Source organism: Microchirus variegatus (assembly GCF_963457635.1).
Source record: "Microchirus variegatus genome assembly, chromosome: 5".
Classification (NCBI taxonomy): Eukaryota; Metazoa; Chordata; class Actinopteri; order Pleuronectiformes; family Soleidae; genus Microchirus; species Microchirus variegatus.
Window position 1 is genome coordinate 32,184,197 of NC_139806.1, and position 21,920 is coordinate 32,206,116.

Here is a 21,920-nt window from a genome sequence, read left to right on the forward strand (position 1 = left end):
TTTGAACGACATAGTATAGTATAACGATTTTGTCAAATTTTGGACCAAATTTCTTTTAGAAAAAAATTGTCAAATTTGGGGCGACATTGTACAACGTCTTTGTCAAATTTTGGGCCAAAAGCTTTTTCCCCAAAAAATCGTAAAATTTTGAAAGACATAGTATAGTATGACGTTTATTCAAATTTTGGACCAAATTTTTTTTGAAAAAAATTGTCAAATTTGGGACGACATAGTATTGTACAACGTTTTTGTCAAATTTTGGACCAAATTTTATTTTGAATTTTTTTTTCAAATTTGGGACGACATAGTATTGTACAACGTTTTAGTCAAATTTTGGACCAACAACTTTTTTCCCAAATTTTTTTTAAATTTTTAACGACAGTATAGTATGACGTTTTTGTCAAATTTTGGACCAAAATTTGTTTTTCAAAATTTTTTTCACATTTTGGACAACGTAGTATAGTATGTCGGTTTTGTCAAAATTTGGACGCCATGGTTATTACAAATGGGATTTCTTTCAGTTTTTTCCCTTTGGCGGCCCTCAGTCCAATGTTGGGTTCCTAAATTGGCCCTCAGGTATCACAACTTTGAGAACCCCTGGTCTAAAATGAAATGAAAGAGACACATTCTTAACAACAGCATTTGCACATGTGCACTCACTAATACACAGACTCATTCAAAGCCTAATAAAGGTAAAGCCTAACAGCCGTTTATACGACGTGTGTCCACAGAACGACGGTCTCAGACTACGCTGTAGGATGTGTCAACGTCTCCACGCTGGACTGTGACCTCACCGGCCTCAGGCCTCTGTCCATCTCAGAGCACGGGAAGTACACTGGCAGAGTGCGAGCACAGCTGGGCTCAGACACTTCTGCCTGGGTGGAAAGTAACATGATTACCTTGGATAAACACAGTGAGTGGTGGCTCGGCGTCATGTGACTTTTAATGTGAAAACTGTCCGTCAATGTGAGATGTAAATGTTCTGTATTTATAGCTCTTTTCTAGACTTTACCATCACTCGAAGCTGCTTTATTCTACAGTTCACACACAATCACCCACACATTGTGCTCGCTCTTTGTGTGAACTGTTGGGATTGTGTGAAGTTTCCTGCCTCACTACGTACACTGTTGAGATGATCTTTGTTGGTACTTGGCGCTGTACTTATACAATCTAATTCTTACCCTGGAGAGAGACACTTTTCACTATTAACTCTTAATTCTTTACTCTACACATGAACTTTTTTTCACATTCCACTATTTTCTATCATATGGAGGCCCGTTTCTACGGTGGCCGACAGGGGCAAATGCACTGCAAACCCCAAAACACCAGCAAACAAGAAAACACCGGCAAGTAACAAAATGCCAGCAAGTAACAAAACGCCAGCAAATAGAAAACACCAGCAAATAAGAAAACACCAGCAAATAACAAAACGCCAGCAAGTAACAAAACGCCAGCAAATAAGAAAACGCCAGCAAATAAGAAAACACCAGCAAGTAACAAAACACCAGCAAGTAACAAAACGCCAGCAAGTAACAAAACGCCAGCAAGTAACAAAACGCCAGCAAGTAACAAAACGCCAGCAAATAAGAAAACACCAGCAAATAACAAAACACCAGCAAGTAACAAAACACCAGCAAGTAACAAAACGCCAGCAAATAAGAAAACACCAGCAAATAAGAAAACACCAGCAAGTAACAAAACACCAGCAAGTAACAAAACGCCAGCAAGTAACAAAACGCCAGCAAGTAACAAAACGCCAGCAAGTAACAAAACGCCAGCAAATAAGAAAACACCAGCAAATAAGAAAACACCAGCAAGTAACAAAACACCAGCAAGTAACAAAACGCCAGCAAATAAGAAAACACCAGCAAATAAGAAAACACCAGCAAATAAGAAAACACCAGCAAGTAACAAAACACCAGCAAGTAACAAAACGCCAGCAAGTAACAAAACGCCAGCAAGTAACAAAACACCAGCAAGTAACAAAACGCCAGCAAATAAGAAAACACCAGCAAGTAACAAAACGCCAGCAAGTAACAAAACGCCAGCAAGTAACAAAACACCAGCAAGTAACAAAACGCCAGCAAATAAGAAAACACCAGCAAGTAACAAAACACCAGCAAGTAACAAAACGCCAGCAAGTAACAAAACGCCAGCAAGTAACAAAACACCAGCAAGTAACAAAACGCCAGCAAATAAGAAAACACCAGCAAGTAACAAAACACCAGCAAGTAACAAAACGCCAGCAAGTAACAAAACGCCAGCAAGTAACAAAACACCAGCAAGTAACAAAACGCCAGCAAATAAGAAAACACCGGCAAGTTACAAAACTTGCCAAAACTTACAAACTGTAACTTGCCGGTGTTTTCTTACTTGCTGGTGTTTTCTTTTTTTCTGGCGTTTTGTTACTTGCTGGCGTTTTGTTATTTGCTGGCGTTTACTGAATTTATCTCATAATTTTGACTTTTTTATCTCATAATTATGACATTTTATCTCATAATTATGACTTTTTATCTCATAATTTCGACTTTATCTCATAATTATGACATGTTATCTCAAAATGTTGACTTTTTTATCTCATAATTATGACTTTTTATCTCATAATTATGACTTTTTATCTCATAATTTCAACTTTTTTATCTCATAATTATGACTTTTTATCTCATAATTTTGACTTTTTTATCTCATAATTATGACTTTTTATCTCATAATTTCGACTTTCTATCTCATAATTTCGACTTTCTATCTCATAATTTCGACTTTCTATCTCATAATTTCGACTTTTTTATCTCATAATTATGACTTTTTATCTCATAATTTCGACTTTCTATCTCATAATTTCGACTTTCTATCTCATAATTTCGACTTTTTTATCTCATAATTATGACATTTTATCTCAAAATGTTGACTTTTTTATCTCATAATTATGACTTTTTATCTCATAATTATGACATTTTATATCATAATTTCGACTTTTTTATCTCATAATTATGACTTTTTATCTCATAATTTCGACTTTCTATCTCATAATTTCGACTTTCTATCTCATAATTTCGACTTTTTTATCTCATAATTATGACATTTTATCTCAAAATGTTGACTTTTTTATCTCATAATTATGACTTTTTATCTCATAATTATGACTTTTTATCTCATAATTATGACTTTTTATCTCATAATTTCGACTTTCTATCTGATAATTTTCGACTTGATATCTATTTCTTTTCCCCAAGTGGCAGAAACGGGCTTCCATACTATCATTTTCAATGTGTGAAGACAAGAAATTCTGAGATGCTTTATTATAATTAATAATAATAATAATAATTATTATTATTATAATAGTAATGCATTTTACAGGATCGTTAGGATTTTATTTCTTTTATTTCAAACCATGTGTCTTCATTCGTGGACCACAGCTGTGGAGAAACCTTGGTCTGTGTCACTGAACACGACTTTCCCATGTGTCTCTCTTTCTTCCTCAGCCATCATTGGTTCACCAGATGTCTCTCTCATCTCCAATGGAGCTTCTATTGAAGTCAGCATTAAAGATCCAGTGTTTGCCATCTCAGCGCTCAGGAATGTCTACATTTATGCCACTTACAACATCACTTACTGGAAGCACAGCCAGCAGGAAAAGGTGTTTATATGTTTATATCTTATTACAGATATCGTCCCTGTGTGAAACACTGGGAATAGCTTGTAAGAGCTTTGCTTGATCTCAAGGATGAACTGGTCGGGCTCCATGTTTGTGCTCAAGGTCACAATGACCTCATGCTATTCCACTTCATGTACACACTGATGTAAGAGCTCACACTCAGATACCTGACCTGTGCTCTGTTGCTCCCTACAGGTCAGACACGTCAGCAACATAAAGCAAAACCGGGTGGTTCTGAATGACCTGGACCCGTGGACCAAGTACTGTGTCCAAGTTCAGATCAACACGGAGAGGAACCCCACACCCAGTAAGCCCAGTGGACCGGTCTGTGAGCGCACCAACACTGGTAAGTGTGATTTCTGAGCTAGAATGGCACATTCCAGTGGGATTAATAAACTCCTTATATGGACATCCTGGGGTTGTGTGTTTATGTAGGGACGGAATCAGGAAACACTTGACCGGAAACCGAAACCAAAAAAAAACTGAAGAAATAATTCTGCCACTTGTGTAGCATTGTTTTTTAATCTAATGTTGTTGTTCTGTCTGGGGCTGATTGTACGTACTTACTCACTCAGGAAACCGATGAAAGTCCTCCATTACCACACGTCTCTGGCCTTCCTTCTTAGTTGTGGCCAGTAGTTGCTGATGTTCTTCATCTCCTCCTCCTCCTCCTCCTCTGTGTCCCTTCTCCAGCATTTCTAGGCCTGGCTTTCTTTTGCCCTGTAGGTTACAGGCCAGGGCCTGGTGTGTGATGCTGGATGTCGGCTTCCCGAGGTTATGGTTTGGTTTGGTGGCTATGCTTATACAGTGGGGCAAAAAAAGTATTTGGTCAGCCACCGATTGTGCAAGTTCTCCCACTTAAAATGATGACAGAGGTCTGTAATTTTCACCATAGGTACACTTCAAATGTGAGAGACAGAATGTGGAAATCACATTGTAGGATTTTTAAGGAATTTATTTGTAAATTATGGTGGAAAATAAATATTTGGTCAATAACAAAAGTTCAACTCAATGCTTTGTAATATAACCTTTGTTGGCAATGACAGAGGTCAAACGTTTGATGTAGGTCTTCAGCAGGTTTGCACACACTGTAGCTGCTTTTTCGGTTTTCTTGCAGAGGAAGAAGCTCCTTGGGTGGCAGCGTTGGTGACACTGATCTTCTCTGTAGCAGCGGTGGCTCTGGTGGTGATCACAGTCGTCTATCGGAAGAGTATATCCAACATTCTGTGTCCCAAAGATGCACTGCCCCAGCACTTTAAAGAGGTTTGTTATGTCTCTGTGTATTTAGCTGTACACTAGCTGAAAAGAGTGACCCCTCAGGGCACAGGACTGGCCCTGTTCTGTTCCTTTCATTTGGAGTTTCCTTAATTGAACAAAAGCCTGAATCATCTCCTCCTCCCTGTCCACAGTACCTGTTGACGCCCCACAAGGTCAGTATTATGACAGGGGACACGTCGGAGGACGGGAGCCCTCTGGAAGCAACACAGATGACCTGCAGCAAACAGTTGGATGTCACAGTGTCTGTGGACGACAGGACGAGAGACTTAACAGTCAGTGAGGAACAGTGACATATTCTTTCCTCACTCTACCACTATTGTACTGAACAGTACAATAGTAAACAACAGTACAACAGTAAAGTATTTATGCTGCAGTGGCGTTACAAGTTACTCGTCCACCTGTCTTTGAAAATAATTTTGTATTTTAAAAATATGGGTTCAAAAAAACTACATGGAGCGTCATTAAATGGGTAGTTCAGGAAGTTTTTATAGTTTGGGGTGGTTTTTCTCCCTGTGGCAATATGACAGTTGACGTGTACTGTATTGTGAGTGTCTCTGGTAAAAACCTTAAAATGTCAGGTTTCTGCATGACTGCTATTGTTAATTGAAAGTGAAATAATAAAAATATTTTTAGAGTGTTGGTGTGTCTCTCACTGTTGACCTGTCCAGAGTGTACCTCAGCTCAGATTGATTATCCCCTGACACTTACCAACACAGTGGGACATCAAAATACACACCACAGACCTACAAATACATAGACGCCACATCATCAGCACCAACAATTTTTTTTGGTCCAAAATTTGACAATTCTTTTTTGGGTCCAAAATTTGCTAAAAACATCATACTATACTATGTCGTCCAAAATTTGACTATTTTTTCTGAAAGAAAAGTTTTGTCCAAAATTTGACAAAAACGTCATACTATACTATGTCGTCCAAAATTTGACAATTTTTTCTGAAAAAAAATGTTGTCCAAAATTTGACAAAAACGTCATACTATACTATGTCGTCCAAAATTTGACTATTTTTTCTGAAAAAAAATGTTGTCCAAAATTTGACAAAAACGTCATACAATACTATGTCGTCCAAAATGTGACTATTTTTTCTGAAAAAAAATTTGGTCCAAAATTTGACAAAAACGTCATACTATACTATGTCGTCCAAAATTTGTCAATTTTTTCTGAAAAAAAAATTTGGTCCAAAATTTGACAAAAACGTCATACTATACTATGTCGTCCAAAATTTGTAAATTTTTTCTGAAAAAAAATTTGGTACAAAATTTGACAAAAACGTCATACTATACTATGTCGTCCAAAATTTGACTATTTTTTCTGAAAAAAATTTTTGTCCAAAATTTGACAAAAACGTCATACTATACTATGTCGTCCAAAATTTGTCAATTTTTTCTGTAAAAAAATTTGGTACAAAATTTGACAAAAACGTCATACTATACTATGTCGTCCAAAATTTGTCCATTTTTTCTGAAAAAAAATTTGGTACAAAATTTGACAAAACGTCATACTATACTATGTCGTCCAAAATTTGTCAATTTTTTCTGAAAAAAAAATTTGGTCCAAAATTTGACAAAAACGTCATACTATACTATGTCGTCCAAAATTTGTAAATTTTTTCTGAAAAAAAATTTGGTACAAAATTTGACAAAAACGTCATACTATACTATGTCGTCCAAAATTTGACTATTTTTTCTGAAAAAAATTTTTGTCCAAAATTTGACAAAAACGTCATACTATACTATGTCGTCCAAAATTTGTCAATTTTTTCTGTAAAAAAATTTGGTACAAAATTTGACAAAAACGTCATACTATACTATGTCGTCCAAAATTTGTCCATTTTTTCTGAAAAAAAATTTGGTACAAAATTTGACAAAACGTCATACTATACTATGTCGTCCAAAATGTGACAATTTTTTCTGAAAAAAAGATTTTGGTCCAAAATTTGCCCCCGAGTCCATGCAGAAATTCATAAGACTGAAGTTTTAAAGGTCTGTAGTACTGTCATGATGAAAAGAGGAAATGCAGGTCTAAAACATGCAAAGGAAGTGATTTTGAAGATAATTTCCAAATGAGACAGTCTACCAAACACTTACAGGTGCAGGGTGTTTAGGTGTTATTGAACAATACTGCAATGAAAACCTTACAGCATAATGTCAGTCAAGTGCAAGGTCTATTTAGATTGACATAGATAATGTGTATGAGTTAAAACAGACAGATTAATAACATAAAACTAACTTTCAGACAAATCATTCCAATCCACACATGAACAGTTCTGTGATTGTGGTTGGTTTGTATTTATATAGTATATTATATACTATATACTATATATTATATATTTATAAAGCTGCTGCACACATTCAACCATTCACATACAGCACATCTATGTGCAGCGTACTTTCTATCACTCATCTTTCATACCAACTCACACGTGTAGACTAACGGAGCCTGGAATCGAACCCACACCCTTGGAGTTGAGAGACGACGACTTGCTCTCCCACTGAGCTACCGTTGGCCCAGTCGCAGTTCTACTATACACATCATAATCATTTAAAAGCCCAGGTCTGGTGTTGGAGGTTTTTTTATTTCATTTTTTATGATAGTCCTTTACAATGGCACAAAGGCTTATATACAATTTTCAACTAATATCGCAAGAAATATAAAAATGACATGATAGGCAGAACTCACTGTAACGAGATCCTTCATGAGAACAGAAAAAACAACAGAAAAGATACTGGAGAGTGCAACTATAAACATGGTCAACAAAGGCCATCTTTGATACAAACAACACAAGTGAAGCACAACTGAAGTAGCACCACGATTCTATGAGAATCATACATGGAAGAAGGACAATTTCATTAGCAAGATATTTATATTTCTGTTTTTACAGATGAGTGATTCTTTAATCTGGAATTATTTTAGAATTAAAGTTGAACAGAATGCAAACTTTATCTCACCTTTTTTCATTTGTTTTCAATAGAACAGTTGTTACAGAGTGGGACAACGAGCAAACACAGGCTGAAATGATGTTCAGTATAGGACTATACACACACGTTTACAGCAGCATGAACCCAGACAGTTTCATGCAGATTTTCATTATCTTTGATAGCTGACATTAATGCAATCATTTATTTAAGGAGATAGTGAAACACCAGCAAAACTGCAAGAGTTGAGGCTGAGGAACTCCAAATGACGAGGTTCTCAAATATTTTAATGATTTCTTTCTTATGTGGACCAGAGAAAGAAGAAATATTCACGTCTGGGTTTTAAAATTGGACCGTCAAATTGGTGCAGTGGTTAAGTCCAGCTTTTTTTTCATTTAAGAAAGTTTTGTTAACAACACAGAACTTTGAGACAGTAATCCATGCCTGTATTACATCCTGTGTGGGTTACTGCAACACACTTTATTTTGGCATCAGTCGGACGTCTCTCACGTCTCCAGCTCGTCCAAAATGATGGAAAACATCCTGCCTATTTTAGCCTCACTGCACTGGCTGCATTTTAGAGTTCATCTTCAAATGATTGTATTTGTTTTTTAAATCCTTAAATCTGCTTAATCCCTACAGTCCAGCCGCTCTCTGAGATTGTGATCTTCCACAGCATGTTAGACCCGCCCCCCTTACTGTCCACCTTTAAAAACGCACCTTAAAACCCATTTAACTCTTTGGCTTTCCACCCAGTATGAGACTTTCTACATTATTTAATTTTTGTTCTCAGGTCTATTAGGCCACACGTTATTTTTTATATTTTATTTGTTATATTTATCTCTGGTGTGTACAGAACCGTCAGCTGTTGTTGTCTTTAAAGTGCTTTATAAATAAAGTTAGATTGGGATTGGAGTTGGACAAATCAGAGTCTGTTTTAATTATATATATAAATAAAAAAAAACACTTAAACTGATCAACTTAGTTGACAATCGTTGCAGCCCTAGTAAAGACTGTGTGCAGTGTGTGTACAGATGTGCGATACACACTGCACACACACAGTAAACCACAGTAAACCACAGTTCCTCTTTTGCACCGAGCACAGTTCTTTACAGAGCTTCGTTTTTTTTCCAAAGCAAGACGAGCTAAAATCTACTAACAGCCACTTTGGGTATCTGGGCGTTTAAATGATGACCATTTAAATAAGAAAAGGACTTTAACACAGACAAATATTCTTACATGGAAATGACTAAATACGCACAAAGCACGGTGCCAGAAAAGATACACAATGTACTCAAAGGGCCCGAGGAAAAATTAATCTCCTCCGTTCTTGACCAATTATTTAATTATTTTATTTCTGCATCTATTATTTGTAGGTTTATTTTAAGCCTTTGCATTTAATAGGGCTGAGTAATTTGGGCAAAATGACTTATTGCATTTTTCTCTGCCAGATGTTGCAGATATGATTTTTAAGTCACTCTTTATTTCAAAAGGCAAAAGGTTAAAAACTAAAAATATGATGGGTTATTGAAAATATCATGTATTCTACAGCAAGGACAATAACAAAGATATTAATTGTTCCCAAGTTACAAGACGCATGTAGTATAGGGGTGTAACGGTTCATCAAACACATAATTCAGTTTCAAATCTCGGTCTTTGACTCACAGTTTTGGTTTAAACAGGGTTCGTATACTTTTTTAGCAATAGTTTTCCATGACTTTTACAAGACTTTTGTCAAATAAAAAAAAAAAAGCAGTTTGTCACGACACGTCTTTAATTATCAGCATTTTGCACTTCCGTGGTCTGCGTCTTTCAGTAGCCAAAGTTTAAAGCTCTCCTTAAAAGGCCACTCTGTTGTAACTTCCTTTCATATTTATTGATTTGAATTATTATTTGAGTAATGCTTTAAGTAGTGGTTAAAAGAGAGGAAGTGGTTGTATTCTGTAAGGGCTTTTTTGTTCACGCCTGCAGTACACACTTGCAGCCACTGTGTGGCATCGTTTGCATGTGAATTGTTGTTCCCAATAGGCGTCTCCTTTTTTTTTCCGAGTCCGAGTAAGAACGCCCCCAGAAGTGTGTTGCCTTGTGTTTTTAGCTTCTCCGTTAGCTTTTGTGTGTTAGCCGGCGAAATCCACACGCCAGGACTGAGTGATCGTCTCCGTACGCCTTATTTGCAGAGACGCGGTTAAATCATATCACACTCGTTGAAACTACACTTTCCTGGCATTTTGTCGTTGAATAGAGCTCAAAATCCATGTGAGGTCTAGAGGGTCGATAAGCACGGCGCCAGTGATCTGCTTGTTTCCGCTTGACACTTCCGTGTCAATTTAAATTTTAATCGCACGTTACATCATTTTATTAATGTTTTACGCATCCAAAATATTATCCATGCAATATTTCCATGACTTTTGCAAAACTTTCCAGGAAATTTTGTTTTTCATTAACTTTTCAAGGACCTAGAAAAACTTTTCCAGGTTTTTCATGACCGTACGAACCATGTTTGAACCTCGTTTTTTGAAAACGTACTGAAAAACCTTTTGGAAAACTTCCCAAAAAAATGTCTGGCTTGTATTAAAGCTCACATAGAGTGGTCCTGTTGCACATATGTTAGTTATGGAGGTCTACTTACATACATTAACTTGTTTTTTGTGGATGTAGAATAACTTCTAAGTTCTTATGTATCGGAAAAAGATTTGCTTTAAGATGATCAATATAGCCATTAATGATGTTTTTTTCCCAATCACTGTTTCACCTAGCTTTTAAGTTTAAATCTATTCCAGCTTTAATATTATACCCTGCAATCCACAGTCAGATGTTCAACAGGAAAGGATTAAGTCACAGGACGGTTGCCAGTTCTAATCCTGGGATAGGTCAAGGGCTGGGTGCCCCTGAGCAAGGCACTCAATACTCACTGTTCCCCACTTTGTGTGTGTGTTTACTACTGGTGTGAAAAAAGGATGGGTTAAATGTAGATCAACGTTACTATCATTAACTGGTAAAAAATAACTAATTCTAATTCACATTAGAGTGACAGGTGGAGCACTGTTTCAGTATTTAAATCAGCAGTAAAAGTATTTTACAGAAATATACAGCCACGCTGATGGGCTTTGCATGACAACAATCTATTTCCCTTCAGCTTCTCCTTCTTCTCAATGTTCAACATTGACAGATGGAGAAAAAGGCACCATGCATTTTCCCCATAAACCTCCTCAAGTCTATCCTCCAGGCTCCAAGCCATCCAGGCACGGTCTCTTCTCAACAAAAGCCTTTTTCCCATACACATACTCAGACGCGCATGTCGACAGTGCGCTCTTCTGTGATCGGAGGCTGACTCTTTAGTACTGGAGTCATCTTATCCATCTTTACCTGCTCCAGGTCAGTGGTCGTGCTCTGCCACAGGTCCTGATGCCCAGTGCAGGACAGACCGCTGCTGTTGTTGTGCTGTCGCAGGCCTGAGCTTCCTCCTGCAGAGTAAACACCCGAGTCTCCACTGCTGCTGCTGTCCTGTCGAATGTGCCTGAAAACAATAACAAAACAAAAAAAAACAATATTAGGAACCATTGTTTTATGAGATACACTCGGTAAACGCCAAAGGAATGTCTGAGGAATAGATTGAAAATCCACCTGCTATCGAACTCCAGGCCTGACGGGGGCGCTGCCATGACTTCAAATGGCAGGTTGTGGATTTCAAGGACTGCCGGCTCACAGACGGTTACCTTATCACACAGCAGCTCCGATTCAGAGACCGGAGTAAGGAGGTAAGGGAAATCAGAGGCAGGAGAGCCACAGAGATACTGCAGGGAGAAGCCAAAGGAGAAGAAGAATACATATCATTGTTGCAGACAGGTGGATCAAACAGAAATGGAATAGGTCAACTGTTGTATTTATATGCTAGACACTATTGATTTAAATCAATGTAAAGATGGTAAATTAAAACGATTACAATTTCCCTCGACAGCAATGTAGCAAAATGAATTTATAGTTTATACATGTTGATACATCACACACTCAATTTTATCTGAAGATAACCATTCGAACCAAAGCATCTGAAAAGTGACTCCTCACTGCAGAACCTGTCACCTGTTAGCTTAGCTGTTACCAAGTGAGGCAGCAGAGGAGGCATCACAGAAAAGCAGCACAATGAGTTATCAACCTTGCTAAAATTGCACTAATAATGAGTGTAATAACAAATAATGACACTGTGTGTGTGTGTGTGTGCGGGGGCAGGGAAGAATATCCTAATGGGATAAGAATTTAGCTAAAAATGCCATTTGTACATTGGATGGGTTTACTAAAATACTCAAAACAACAGCGCATGAGAGCAAGTGAAAGTAGCGCAGGGTTCACAGCATGCTCAGCAAATCGAGCAGTTAATGAGACGCATTCAAGACGACCTTCAATTCCATGACCTCTGCAAACACAGTCCATCAATGAAATGCTTCCTGCTGCTGCCGTGTTGTGACAATAAATGCACCAAATTTGGTAGTAATTTAGTTGAAATTTCATATCAATGCAATCAGCAGTGGGGTAACTGATCAACTGTGTGCAGAGACAACATGGTCACAAGTTCAACTCCACCCCTGGCAGGTTGTACTCAAATGAAATGTAATGTAATGTAATGTAATGTAATCATTGATAAAATACTTTTTCAGTTGCTGATTCTTTTTAACATTATTACATATACTAACATTTTATTCATGCCAATCCTGAATCTGAAGGAATAACATGTTACATAACATTTGTATGAACTTGATTTTTGGAAAAAGTGACCGCTTTTACTTTCTTTAACTTTATGATAACTGTAATATAAACAATATCAACTGATAATAATAATGGTGTGATTCTGTGATACTTAAGTTTGTAAACTGCTTGCTCTCCTGCACCAAAGTCCATGGAGAAAACAGCTGCTACACCATTTGGTGTCACTGACGTACAGCTGAGTGAAGGATTTAAAACACCCAAGTGACAAAATAACACATTTGAACACTTGATCACCAACTCCTAAATTCTGTGATGTAAAACCACAGATTTTTCTATGGACTTTGGTGCACAAGAGCGAGCGGTTTACACGGCAACACAAATCAATTTCCAGTCTATGGACTTCAGCAGGTGTACATGATATGAGGCTTTTATTTTCCAACCACATGCACACTTAAAAAAACCTCAACTATCCCTTTAAATAACAAACATGTGAACATGAAATGGATTGGCCTACTTGTATGTTCACGGCCAAAGCTGTAAATTAAATAATTCAGACAGTAGTATACTGTGGCTACAGACCTCCCTGAGATGAAGGGGCAGCTGGTTGGAGGGGAATAACGTTTTCTTGAGGGTTTTGTAGCACTTGGAGAAGCATAAGAGTAACATCAGCACGACCACGAAGAAGAGAACCATTGAGCCGAGGAAGTAGAGAACAATCTGCCACCAGGGAGTATTTCCTGTTCAAGAGTAGAAACACACACACGCACATAAACACTAACAAAAGCTTTCCACACTCATCACATTAACCCTTAAATTCACCGAGACAACTTTTTCTGTTTTTGACTTTTACTTTTTAGCATATCTTTTTAATTTTTTCATGCATATTGTTAAACATTTGCCAGGTTGTGAATTGAATGTGCTTTTTTTTTAGTCCATAGTAAACAATGTTAACTAAAATACTCACACTAACACTCAATGTGCTCATTGAAACCCATTCAAATCACTATTTTTGATCCTGTTCAAATATATAACCAAGTATAAAACATGAATCTTCTCATTTTTTCACATCCATCGCAATGACGTTATTCGATGGAGAAAAAAAAAATCGAATGGAGTTGCGAGACAATGGTTTTTGGTGGGATCTTCTTGCACAGAAATATATGTGTAAACAGTTCTGCTGCCACCAGCCAACGGCTTGAGGTCAGGACAAGGAAAGAGGACTCCGTCATCCGTTGAAGGACAACAATATAACACCGAATCAATATTTTGACCCACCCTCAGTACAGTGAGCTCACTTACCTTCCGTCTGCATACAGAGGGGTGAAGTGAAGCTGCTGTTCTTTGCGTGGTCATTGTTGCGTGACTGGACGCTCACACAGTACCATGTCCAAGCCTTAAGCTTTGGCAGAATCACCATGGTGGCCATGCTGTCTAAGCTCTGGATCTGTACACCCTGAGGGAGAGACACAAGGGGCATTAGATTCAAACTTTCATACATTTCATTCATGTACCAACAAAAAACAATTTCAAAGAACTTCTCCGAAGGAACTTAAAAAATAAAAAGGTTTTGTTGGTTCCTTGTTTTTCAACAACTTTGGATATTAACGTTAAGGCTACCACAAACGATTATTTTGATAATGGACTAGTCACCCATTATTATTATTATTATCCACATGTTATTTTTGCGATTAGTGGACTAATCGGATGAGTGAAAAAAAAAAAGAGTAATTAAACCTTCTGGGACTAACTCAGCCCAATGCCTGATTTTGAAAAGTGCCAAAAAGTGGGCCGAGAGCAGAGTGAGTGAAAGAGTAGCATCAGCAGATCAATCATCTGTAAAAGCCTAGCGAGGAGATTGGAAGGGAAATGTCCGTTTACATTTTGTGCCTTTTCCGTGTCCACATAGAGCTTGTAACTGCAGAGATTTACTCTATTTAGTTTGGGCATGTCATTTTCGAGCAGGGACTCCAAAAAGAGGGTCAGGGAAGAAGTGGTTAAGTTACTTTTCATTGACAGTAGTTGGTAAAACTGTCAAACATTCAAATGATGATTTTGAAGTTAACCCAAGAGACAAGCAACTTCTTTAGATGACAGAATCGCTGATCTCCTGTCCAAGTCTTTGTGACAACTTGCGATCCTCATCAACTTCGTCACTTTGTCCTCGGTGAGACAGCTTCTTTGGGCTGTTTTGATTCAAATTTGGAGCAAGAATTTGCGCACGAGTTGCTCAGTGTCGGATGAAGGCTTCAGCATTCCGACTTTGGCTACAAAGACAAACATCCATGGACTTTGCCCATTTTCGTGCACATGCTGCATACGTCTCGGTGCGTGTTGCGTATTGTGGACCGTGGCATACTCGCGTGTCAGGGTCCTGTATTATCACACTTCGCCATTGGGTGGCAGTACAAGTCTGGACGCAGTGCATTGGACACATTCCTACAAAAGGAGAGGATTAACTACTGAAAGCATTAAAGGCAATGTCGTTAACTTGACTTCCCCAGCGTCTGTGCTATCTCCCTCCAGGAGTTCGAACACTGAAAAGCGTCCTTGGAAACTGTAACGGCATAATTCATGTTACCAGCTGTACATCATATGCACTTTCTTCCATTTTATTTCATGTGGATTACTGTTCTAGCACACTGCTGCAGCGCATGCAAATATTTTATGTTACTTATTGTATACATTGCTTGCAAAGTGACCTTAATGCAAATATCACACCTGGTGTGTGCCAGTTACATGTCATTTTGGGATGAACTGTAAAACCCTGTTACTTTCTCCTTCACACCAGTGTCATAGAAGAGCAGTTTACTGCTTTGTGTAATGTAAAAAAAAAAAAAGCAGACAGGAAATGGTGATACCACACAAGAAGTTACATGCCCACTGAACAGAACAAAGACAACCACGTGCTCTACTCTGAGCCCAAGATGTATTTATATGGCTGTTGCAGTCAAACAGCTGGTTCAGAGACTAAAGAGAAAAATGGAAGTGTGAATAAAAGAAAATGTTTTATCTCTCGGTATTTTCCAATGCTTTAAATAAGCACATTACAGTACTTCCTCAAATAATGATAGTGGCCTTCATTTAACTCGACTACCAAGACTATAGAGGCATTTACTTGGCTTTTTCTGTGTGTAGCACCCTTTAGTCTTAACAGTTGATAAGAACTATAACAGCGACACTTACATTCACCTAGGTTCAGAATAGTGGTGCCTTAAGTTATTAGAATGACTATTAAGGATAGATAGTATATGTTGAATGGCAATGCTAAAGCTGTGAAGAAACGTATGTCAGTGCCTTGATTTAGTCCTGATGGAGTGTGAAGAACAAGAACAGCATGTAATGACTGTAACAGTCTGCTTCACATGTGACGGTGATGATGCTTACAGCGCTGTGGCATCTGCAGGTAAATCCCCTGTCACTCCTGGTGCGCGGTTGTAAACACTCCGTCGATTACGGTGGTAAAACATGTTCCTTTGTGAATATAAGTTATTATTTTACTGATTTTGTTATGTTTCTATACTTAACAAGTTAGATTAACACAATAAAAATGATGCAGTTATCAGTAAACAAAGTAGCTCTACTACTTTCAGCACCTGGAAAAGGGGGGGGGGGGGGGGGTCGCCGATTACATGGAGGCGCAGAGCCATTGTTCCCCAGTTTAGAAAAAAAACCCTGCGGCTAATTTTGATCACATTCAGTGAAGTTACCGGAGGAAACTGGAGGAAAAAACAGGGCGTCTCTAGGGCGGCCTGCCTAAAAGTAGGGTTTTTTTACTCAAAGCACAATAGACCCTTTAATCTATGTTGGCCCCAGTCAAGAGCTGTGGCTTCCCTACCTTTGGGTCTGCAGAACGTTCCCGGTAGAGGATGAGGTAATACATTTTTTCAAGATGTTTCCTCATGGACGTGTTGTCGCTCGTCATCGGTTCAGAGATGATGACTTCGAGATCACTTCCAGCAGGTGCAAGGACCACTTTGGCTGGAGGGCCCAGAACAGCTGAGATAGAGGAAAAAAAGAGGGAGAGATATAATGTCTAGGAGTGGATACATGAGGCTTGTTCTGGTGCTCATATACTGTGGGTTTATTATTATTCAGAAGACTTTCAAAATAATCAAATAAAAGGCTGACGGTAGACTTAGACTGCCTAAATCGAGACAATACCAAGACCAAGACCATGACCAAGACCAAGCCCAAGAAGGGAAAAATAAAACAGACTTGTGGTGAAGTTACACCATAACTTGCATGAATTGAAGAACAGCAGTTTACATTCAATACATATACGAAGGTATTATTTTAACTACAGGCAGAACAACACACAGAGACAGAGGATGTCATGTGAGCTCACTCAGTCTGTAAATGTGTTTACAGACTGAGTGAGAAACTACGACGGCATCTCCTGCACTATTGGAGACTGAGATTGAGACTCCCTGAAGTGTTGTGTGCTGTCGAGGACTGACATGACCGGTAACCGACTGGTCCCAAAGTCATCTGACAAAACAGCCGACACCTCCAAACACCATCTTTCACCTCCAACAACGGTCTAAAGACTCAGACTCAAGACTGAGACCAAAGACCTTTGAGGCTGCGACAAGACTGAGACCGCGTAAAAAGTGGTCTCGAGACATACAACTCTAGCTGACTCCGAAGCAACTGCTTCAGAAATGACATCTTTTGAACTCTTTCCTCTTTTTCAATTCAAATTCAAAAAAACTTTATTTGTACCCAAGGGGAAATTGAAGTCACCATCTCTCCAACAACAAGTGGTTGTTCATTCCCTCATCTCCCCCTTTTCTTGATTTGTGGTGCAAATCACCTCCATCACCAGACTGTGGGAGGTCATCTCACATGCAACCAGAAACTCATAAATAAAAGGTCTCTCCATAGATAAACTCCCTGAATATTGAGACGGAACAATTATCTCCTTCATACAACTCTGCTTTCACTTGTCTTGATTTCATTCCTTCCCACTCACCATCTTCTTCAGGGCAGAACTCCTTCGTGACCCATTCAGAGTGATTCCCGTTCATGTTGGCCCGTACACGAAGCACATACTTGGCCAGGTAGTGCAGTGCTGTAAGATCACATGACCTGTGCGACGTCTCGCATGCTGTGAACCAATTTGGAGTCTTCGTCTTGGACTTCAGCCGATGATAACTAAACAAGAAAAAAAGAGAACAAGAAAACATGAGACATTGTATATGGTGTCTAAATATACAAGTAGTAGAAATCCTTCATTCAATCAAATGAATTTATTTCACTAATTGTTTACACAGGCAGACCATTTATACTGTATTTGATATTTATCATAAAACTAAAATGTTTGTTGTATAATTTAACCTCTACTTCAGTGCATGCTTCTACGCCGCATTGTGGCTCACACGTTATGCCGTTTCTCATCATTTTTGGGGGCAATTTTGAAATCTGTGTTTACCCAGGATTTGCGATTAGTTGAAGTTTACCAACAGCTTCAATGTAAATCATATAATTCCATCTTCAAACTTGAGGCTAGTCAGAACAGACTTCTTTGCGTAGGGTATAACGTTTGTACAGGTATGTGTGAGTAAAACTTACCCCGCATATTGTGTGGTAAAGGTGACATCACCTCTCTCTGAATGACTCTGATTCCAGTCCCAGCTTAGAGTGTAATGGGTGTTCAAAGAGATCACGATCACGTTCTGTGGTGGAAGCAGCTCTGGTCCGACTGTGGTTGAAGTTGTCACAGCAATGACATCAGTTCCTATGATTAAAGAGAGACATTGGAAAAATGAAGTGAAATTGGTCTTAATTATTAGCAAGCTGTGAATGAGTTGAACTCCTACAACATGTGTATGTAATGCACAAAGGTCTGGTGTAACAGACCATAAGAACATATACTACTATGCACAATATCTACAACTAGTACTGTTGCTAGTTCTGGTTCTGGGTCCATGCATAAAAAAACTTAAACAGTAACAGGTCACCCAATAGGGATCCCTCCACTTCTCTGCAGCTCACATCATCAAATAAAAGCAATCATTTCCCTTGTTGATGTACTATCAACATGATGTTGGAGACATTAGTTGTAGGTTGAAATCCTACAGTGTGTTGATTTAACTAGTAATCAAAATAGCTGATGATTTATTTAGTAATTGATTTATCATTTTAGTCCAAGTTAACATAAAAAGGTCACTTGGCATTATTGTTCAAGTGATCTTGAGTGAGAATGAAATGTCCTCCACATGCCTCCATTAACAGCCTCAAGACTGTGACCAATCACAGGACAGCTCAGAGAGGAAAGTGATGACTCCTATCATGTTTCATTATCTCTCGAATAAATGATCTCGTTATCTTGGGAAAACAAGAGGAAAATACCTTGTTATTACGGGAAAATTTTGGAAAATTAACTCGTTATCACGGGAAAACGAGCGTGGTGAAATCAGTTTCAGGTTGGATATTCAATGGGCATTCGCTCCAGATCCAGCTCCCAGTACCCTCCTCCCAGTCCGACCCATCGCTCTTGACTACCGCGGTCTCATTAAGGGACCTTCAACAAATTACCGTTTAAATGCTAATATTTAAATAAAAAAAAATGGATTTAAAAAATATGAAAAGCATTAAAATGCTATAAAAAAAAAAGGGTGCGTCTCATACAGCATGTGTAGCTCTACTGTCCTACACTAATATTTGGCCAAAAGGAAGCTATTGAGGCAATATTGACATTATAATTTATTAGAAATTAACAAAATAATTAAATAAATAAAAACACAATACAAAAGTTAAAAAAAAGAGAAGCAGCATACACCCAGCACTGTTATTTTTTGTTTTTATAATAATCTATTTACAAAACATTAACAACAAAAGACCTCAACAAGAAGGTACAGATCAGGAACATTTAGAACAAGAATACAATAAAAGAAAATTAATAAAACGTGAATTTCATTGGAAAAAAATACTAATTTCAAGTCAAGCAATGTGCTTTTTTTTTTTTTTTTTGAATCACATTTTAACGCTTTTCTTATTTTTATGCATTTTTAATCCATTTCATAAAGTAAATATGAGCATTACAGCTCAATAGCTTCCAGGTCATGTGACCTACTGGGTCAAAATCAGTGTAGGACAGTGGAGCTCTACACTTGCTGGATGAAACACACCTTTTCTTTTCAACTTTTGACACTTATTCTTTTATGGATTTTGAAAACATTTCATATGGTAAATATTAGAACATTGAAGCTCAATATCTTCCAGGTCATGTGACCTAAAGACTCCAAAATCAGTGCAAAAACATAGTACTAGACAAGAGGTAATTTGTTGATGGTCCCGAAATAAGACCGCGGTAGTCAGGAGCGATGGGTCGGACTTTGAACAGGCCGTGATCGTGCACCTCTCCGGAGGAGGTCGCTGGATCGGATCTGGAGCGAATATCTGTTGAATATCCAACCTGAAACCGATTTCCCCGCGGTGGAAAACGGATGAAAATAAAATATATACGTGTGTGTGGTCTTTTAGGGCTTCCGTACCCTTTGCGCCTTACTCAAGTATTACATGACACTATCTTGACATCAACTTTCTGTTTTAGTGACCACATGATCTGTACGTCGTGTTGTTCTTCGGCGTCCGATTCTGGCTAGTGAACAGTTAGATAACGTGTCAATTTAACCCTTAAATGTAAGCATACATAAATGTGCTTAAAATAATGAGGACAACGGTGTGTTTACTTACTCATAACCAACATAGCTGAACATTGAGACAGACACAGGTAGCACGTCACACACGTAGCCTTACTCTGACGCTAGCAGATACGTTAGCATTGTTGTCATCAAGAACACTTACCCTCGCTAGTTTGAAGGCCCCAGAAGAACAGGCAGACATATATGACTGCGGACATGTTGGTGACATGTCAACTAACCAATTCTTCCACTCTTCTCTCCGCCTCGTCTCGACAAGTCTCACGGCTACGGGCTCTTCTGCTTTCGTCTTTCCTTCTTTCCCTTTTTCTAGAGGTTTTATGACGGTTGGCAAACAACGATTTAGTGCATTATCGCCACCATGTGGTATGGAGTGTGGATCATTATGTGGAGCTAACTCATTGGTTCTCAAAGTGCGGCCCGGGGGCCAATGGCGGCCCGCAGAAATATTTCTGGCGGCCCGCAATGAATTACAGTTGATAGTTTTAATCCAGGGGCTACTAAGCTTATTACATTTTTATTTGGACATTACTGGATACAGACCAATAAGTGTAAACTGTACAACTGTATTTACCACAGTATAGTATGACTTTTTTGTCAAATTTTGCCATTTAAATTTTTTCCCCAAAAACTGTAAAATTTTGAACGACATATTATAGTATGAGGTTTTTGTGAAATTTTGGACCAAATTTTTTGGGGAAAAAATTGTCTAATTTGGGACAGCATATATGTCATTTTTGTCAAATTTTGGACCAAATTTTTTTTTGAAAAAAAAATTCAAATTTGGGACGACGTTGTACAACGTTTTTGTCAAATTTTGGACCAAAAACTTTTCCCCCAAAAATTGTAAAATTTTGAAAGACATAGTATAGTATGACGTTTTTGTCAAATTTTGGACCAAATTTTTTTTTTTTAAATGGTCAAATTTGGGACGGCATAGTATTGTACAACGTTTTTGTCAAAATTTGGACCAAATTTGGGACGGCATAGGTCATTTTTGTCAAATTTTGGACCAATTTTTTTTTTTTTTTTTTCAAATTTGGGACGACATAGTATTGTACAAGGTTTTTGTCAAATTTTGGACCAAAAACTTTTTTCCCCAAAATTTTTAAAATTTTTAACGACATAGTATAGTATGTAGTAGTTTTTTTTTTTACAATGAATTCCACATTTCTTCCCCTCTTCCAAATTGTCCCATGATCTGCAAATAATCCTTTTCCTTTCCATTATAAATGTCATTTATCATGATGGAAAACAATAAAGGACTTATTATGAATCCCAGAGTTAGGATATTTAAAGGGTTTTGGAGGCTAAAATACTAAAATGTATTTTAGGGTTATCATTTTTTGTGTGTGCTCTGACTTTGAAATATCATTGCAGATAATATGATCGATAAATTGCCGATCTGCAAGATTAGGAGATGATTTTTACCCACAACTTTACACCTCATGGCTCCACCTTGTGGAATAATAGAAGCATTACTACTAATAGGAAGACTATAATACATAACAAATAACAAATACATTGATAAAAAAGATTCTAATGGATGAAAATAGTCATTTAATGCAACTAATTTATAGAAAAATATCATTGATTTATTGAAAATCTGTGAGGTGGAAGTTGGTGGTAAGATATGTAATAAGAAAATAATGGGAAATGTTTTTTTTGTTGGTTTTTTGTTTTTTGTTT

General features: G+C 37.9%; 2 protein-coding genes across 2 annotated transcripts in view; one reads left to right on the top strand and one right to left on the bottom strand.

Moving 5' to 3' along the window:
* LOC310927843 (interleukin-10 receptor subunit beta-like) overlaps window positions 1–5,459 on the top strand; it is an 8,041-nt gene extending 2,582 nt beyond the window's left edge. The window contains exons 3-7 of the mRNA XM_083890247.1: window positions 732–913; window positions 3,483–3,637; window positions 3,851–4,001; window positions 4,773–4,918; window positions 5,065–5,459. Of these exons, the coding sequence (XP_083746373.1) occupies window positions 732–913; window positions 3,483–3,637; window positions 3,851–4,001; window positions 4,773–4,918; window positions 5,065–5,223 (793 nt within the window). The 3' untranslated portion in view covers window positions 5,224–5,459. The remainder of the gene's footprint in view (window positions 1–731; window positions 914–3,482; window positions 3,638–3,850; window positions 4,002–4,772; window positions 4,919–5,064) is intronic.
* Window positions 5,460–7,554: 2,095 nt separating this feature from the next.
* LOC310927437 (interferon alpha/beta receptor 1b-like) lies at window positions 7,555–20,516 on the bottom strand. Its single transcript, XM_083889732.1, has 8 exons — window positions 20,377–20,516; window positions 18,139–18,304; window positions 17,540–17,721; window positions 16,403–16,563; window positions 13,867–14,020; window positions 13,147–13,304; window positions 11,491–11,660; window positions 7,555–11,383 (listed from the first exon to the last, which is right to left on the bottom strand). The coding sequence occupies exons 1-8, from the start codon at window positions 20,429–20,431 to the stop codon at window positions 11,152–11,154; spliced, it is 1,278 nt and encodes a 425-aa protein (XP_083745858.1). The 5' UTR covers window positions 20,432–20,516; the 3' UTR covers window positions 7,555–11,151.
* Between the last annotated feature and the right edge of the window lie 1,404 nt (window positions 20,517–21,920).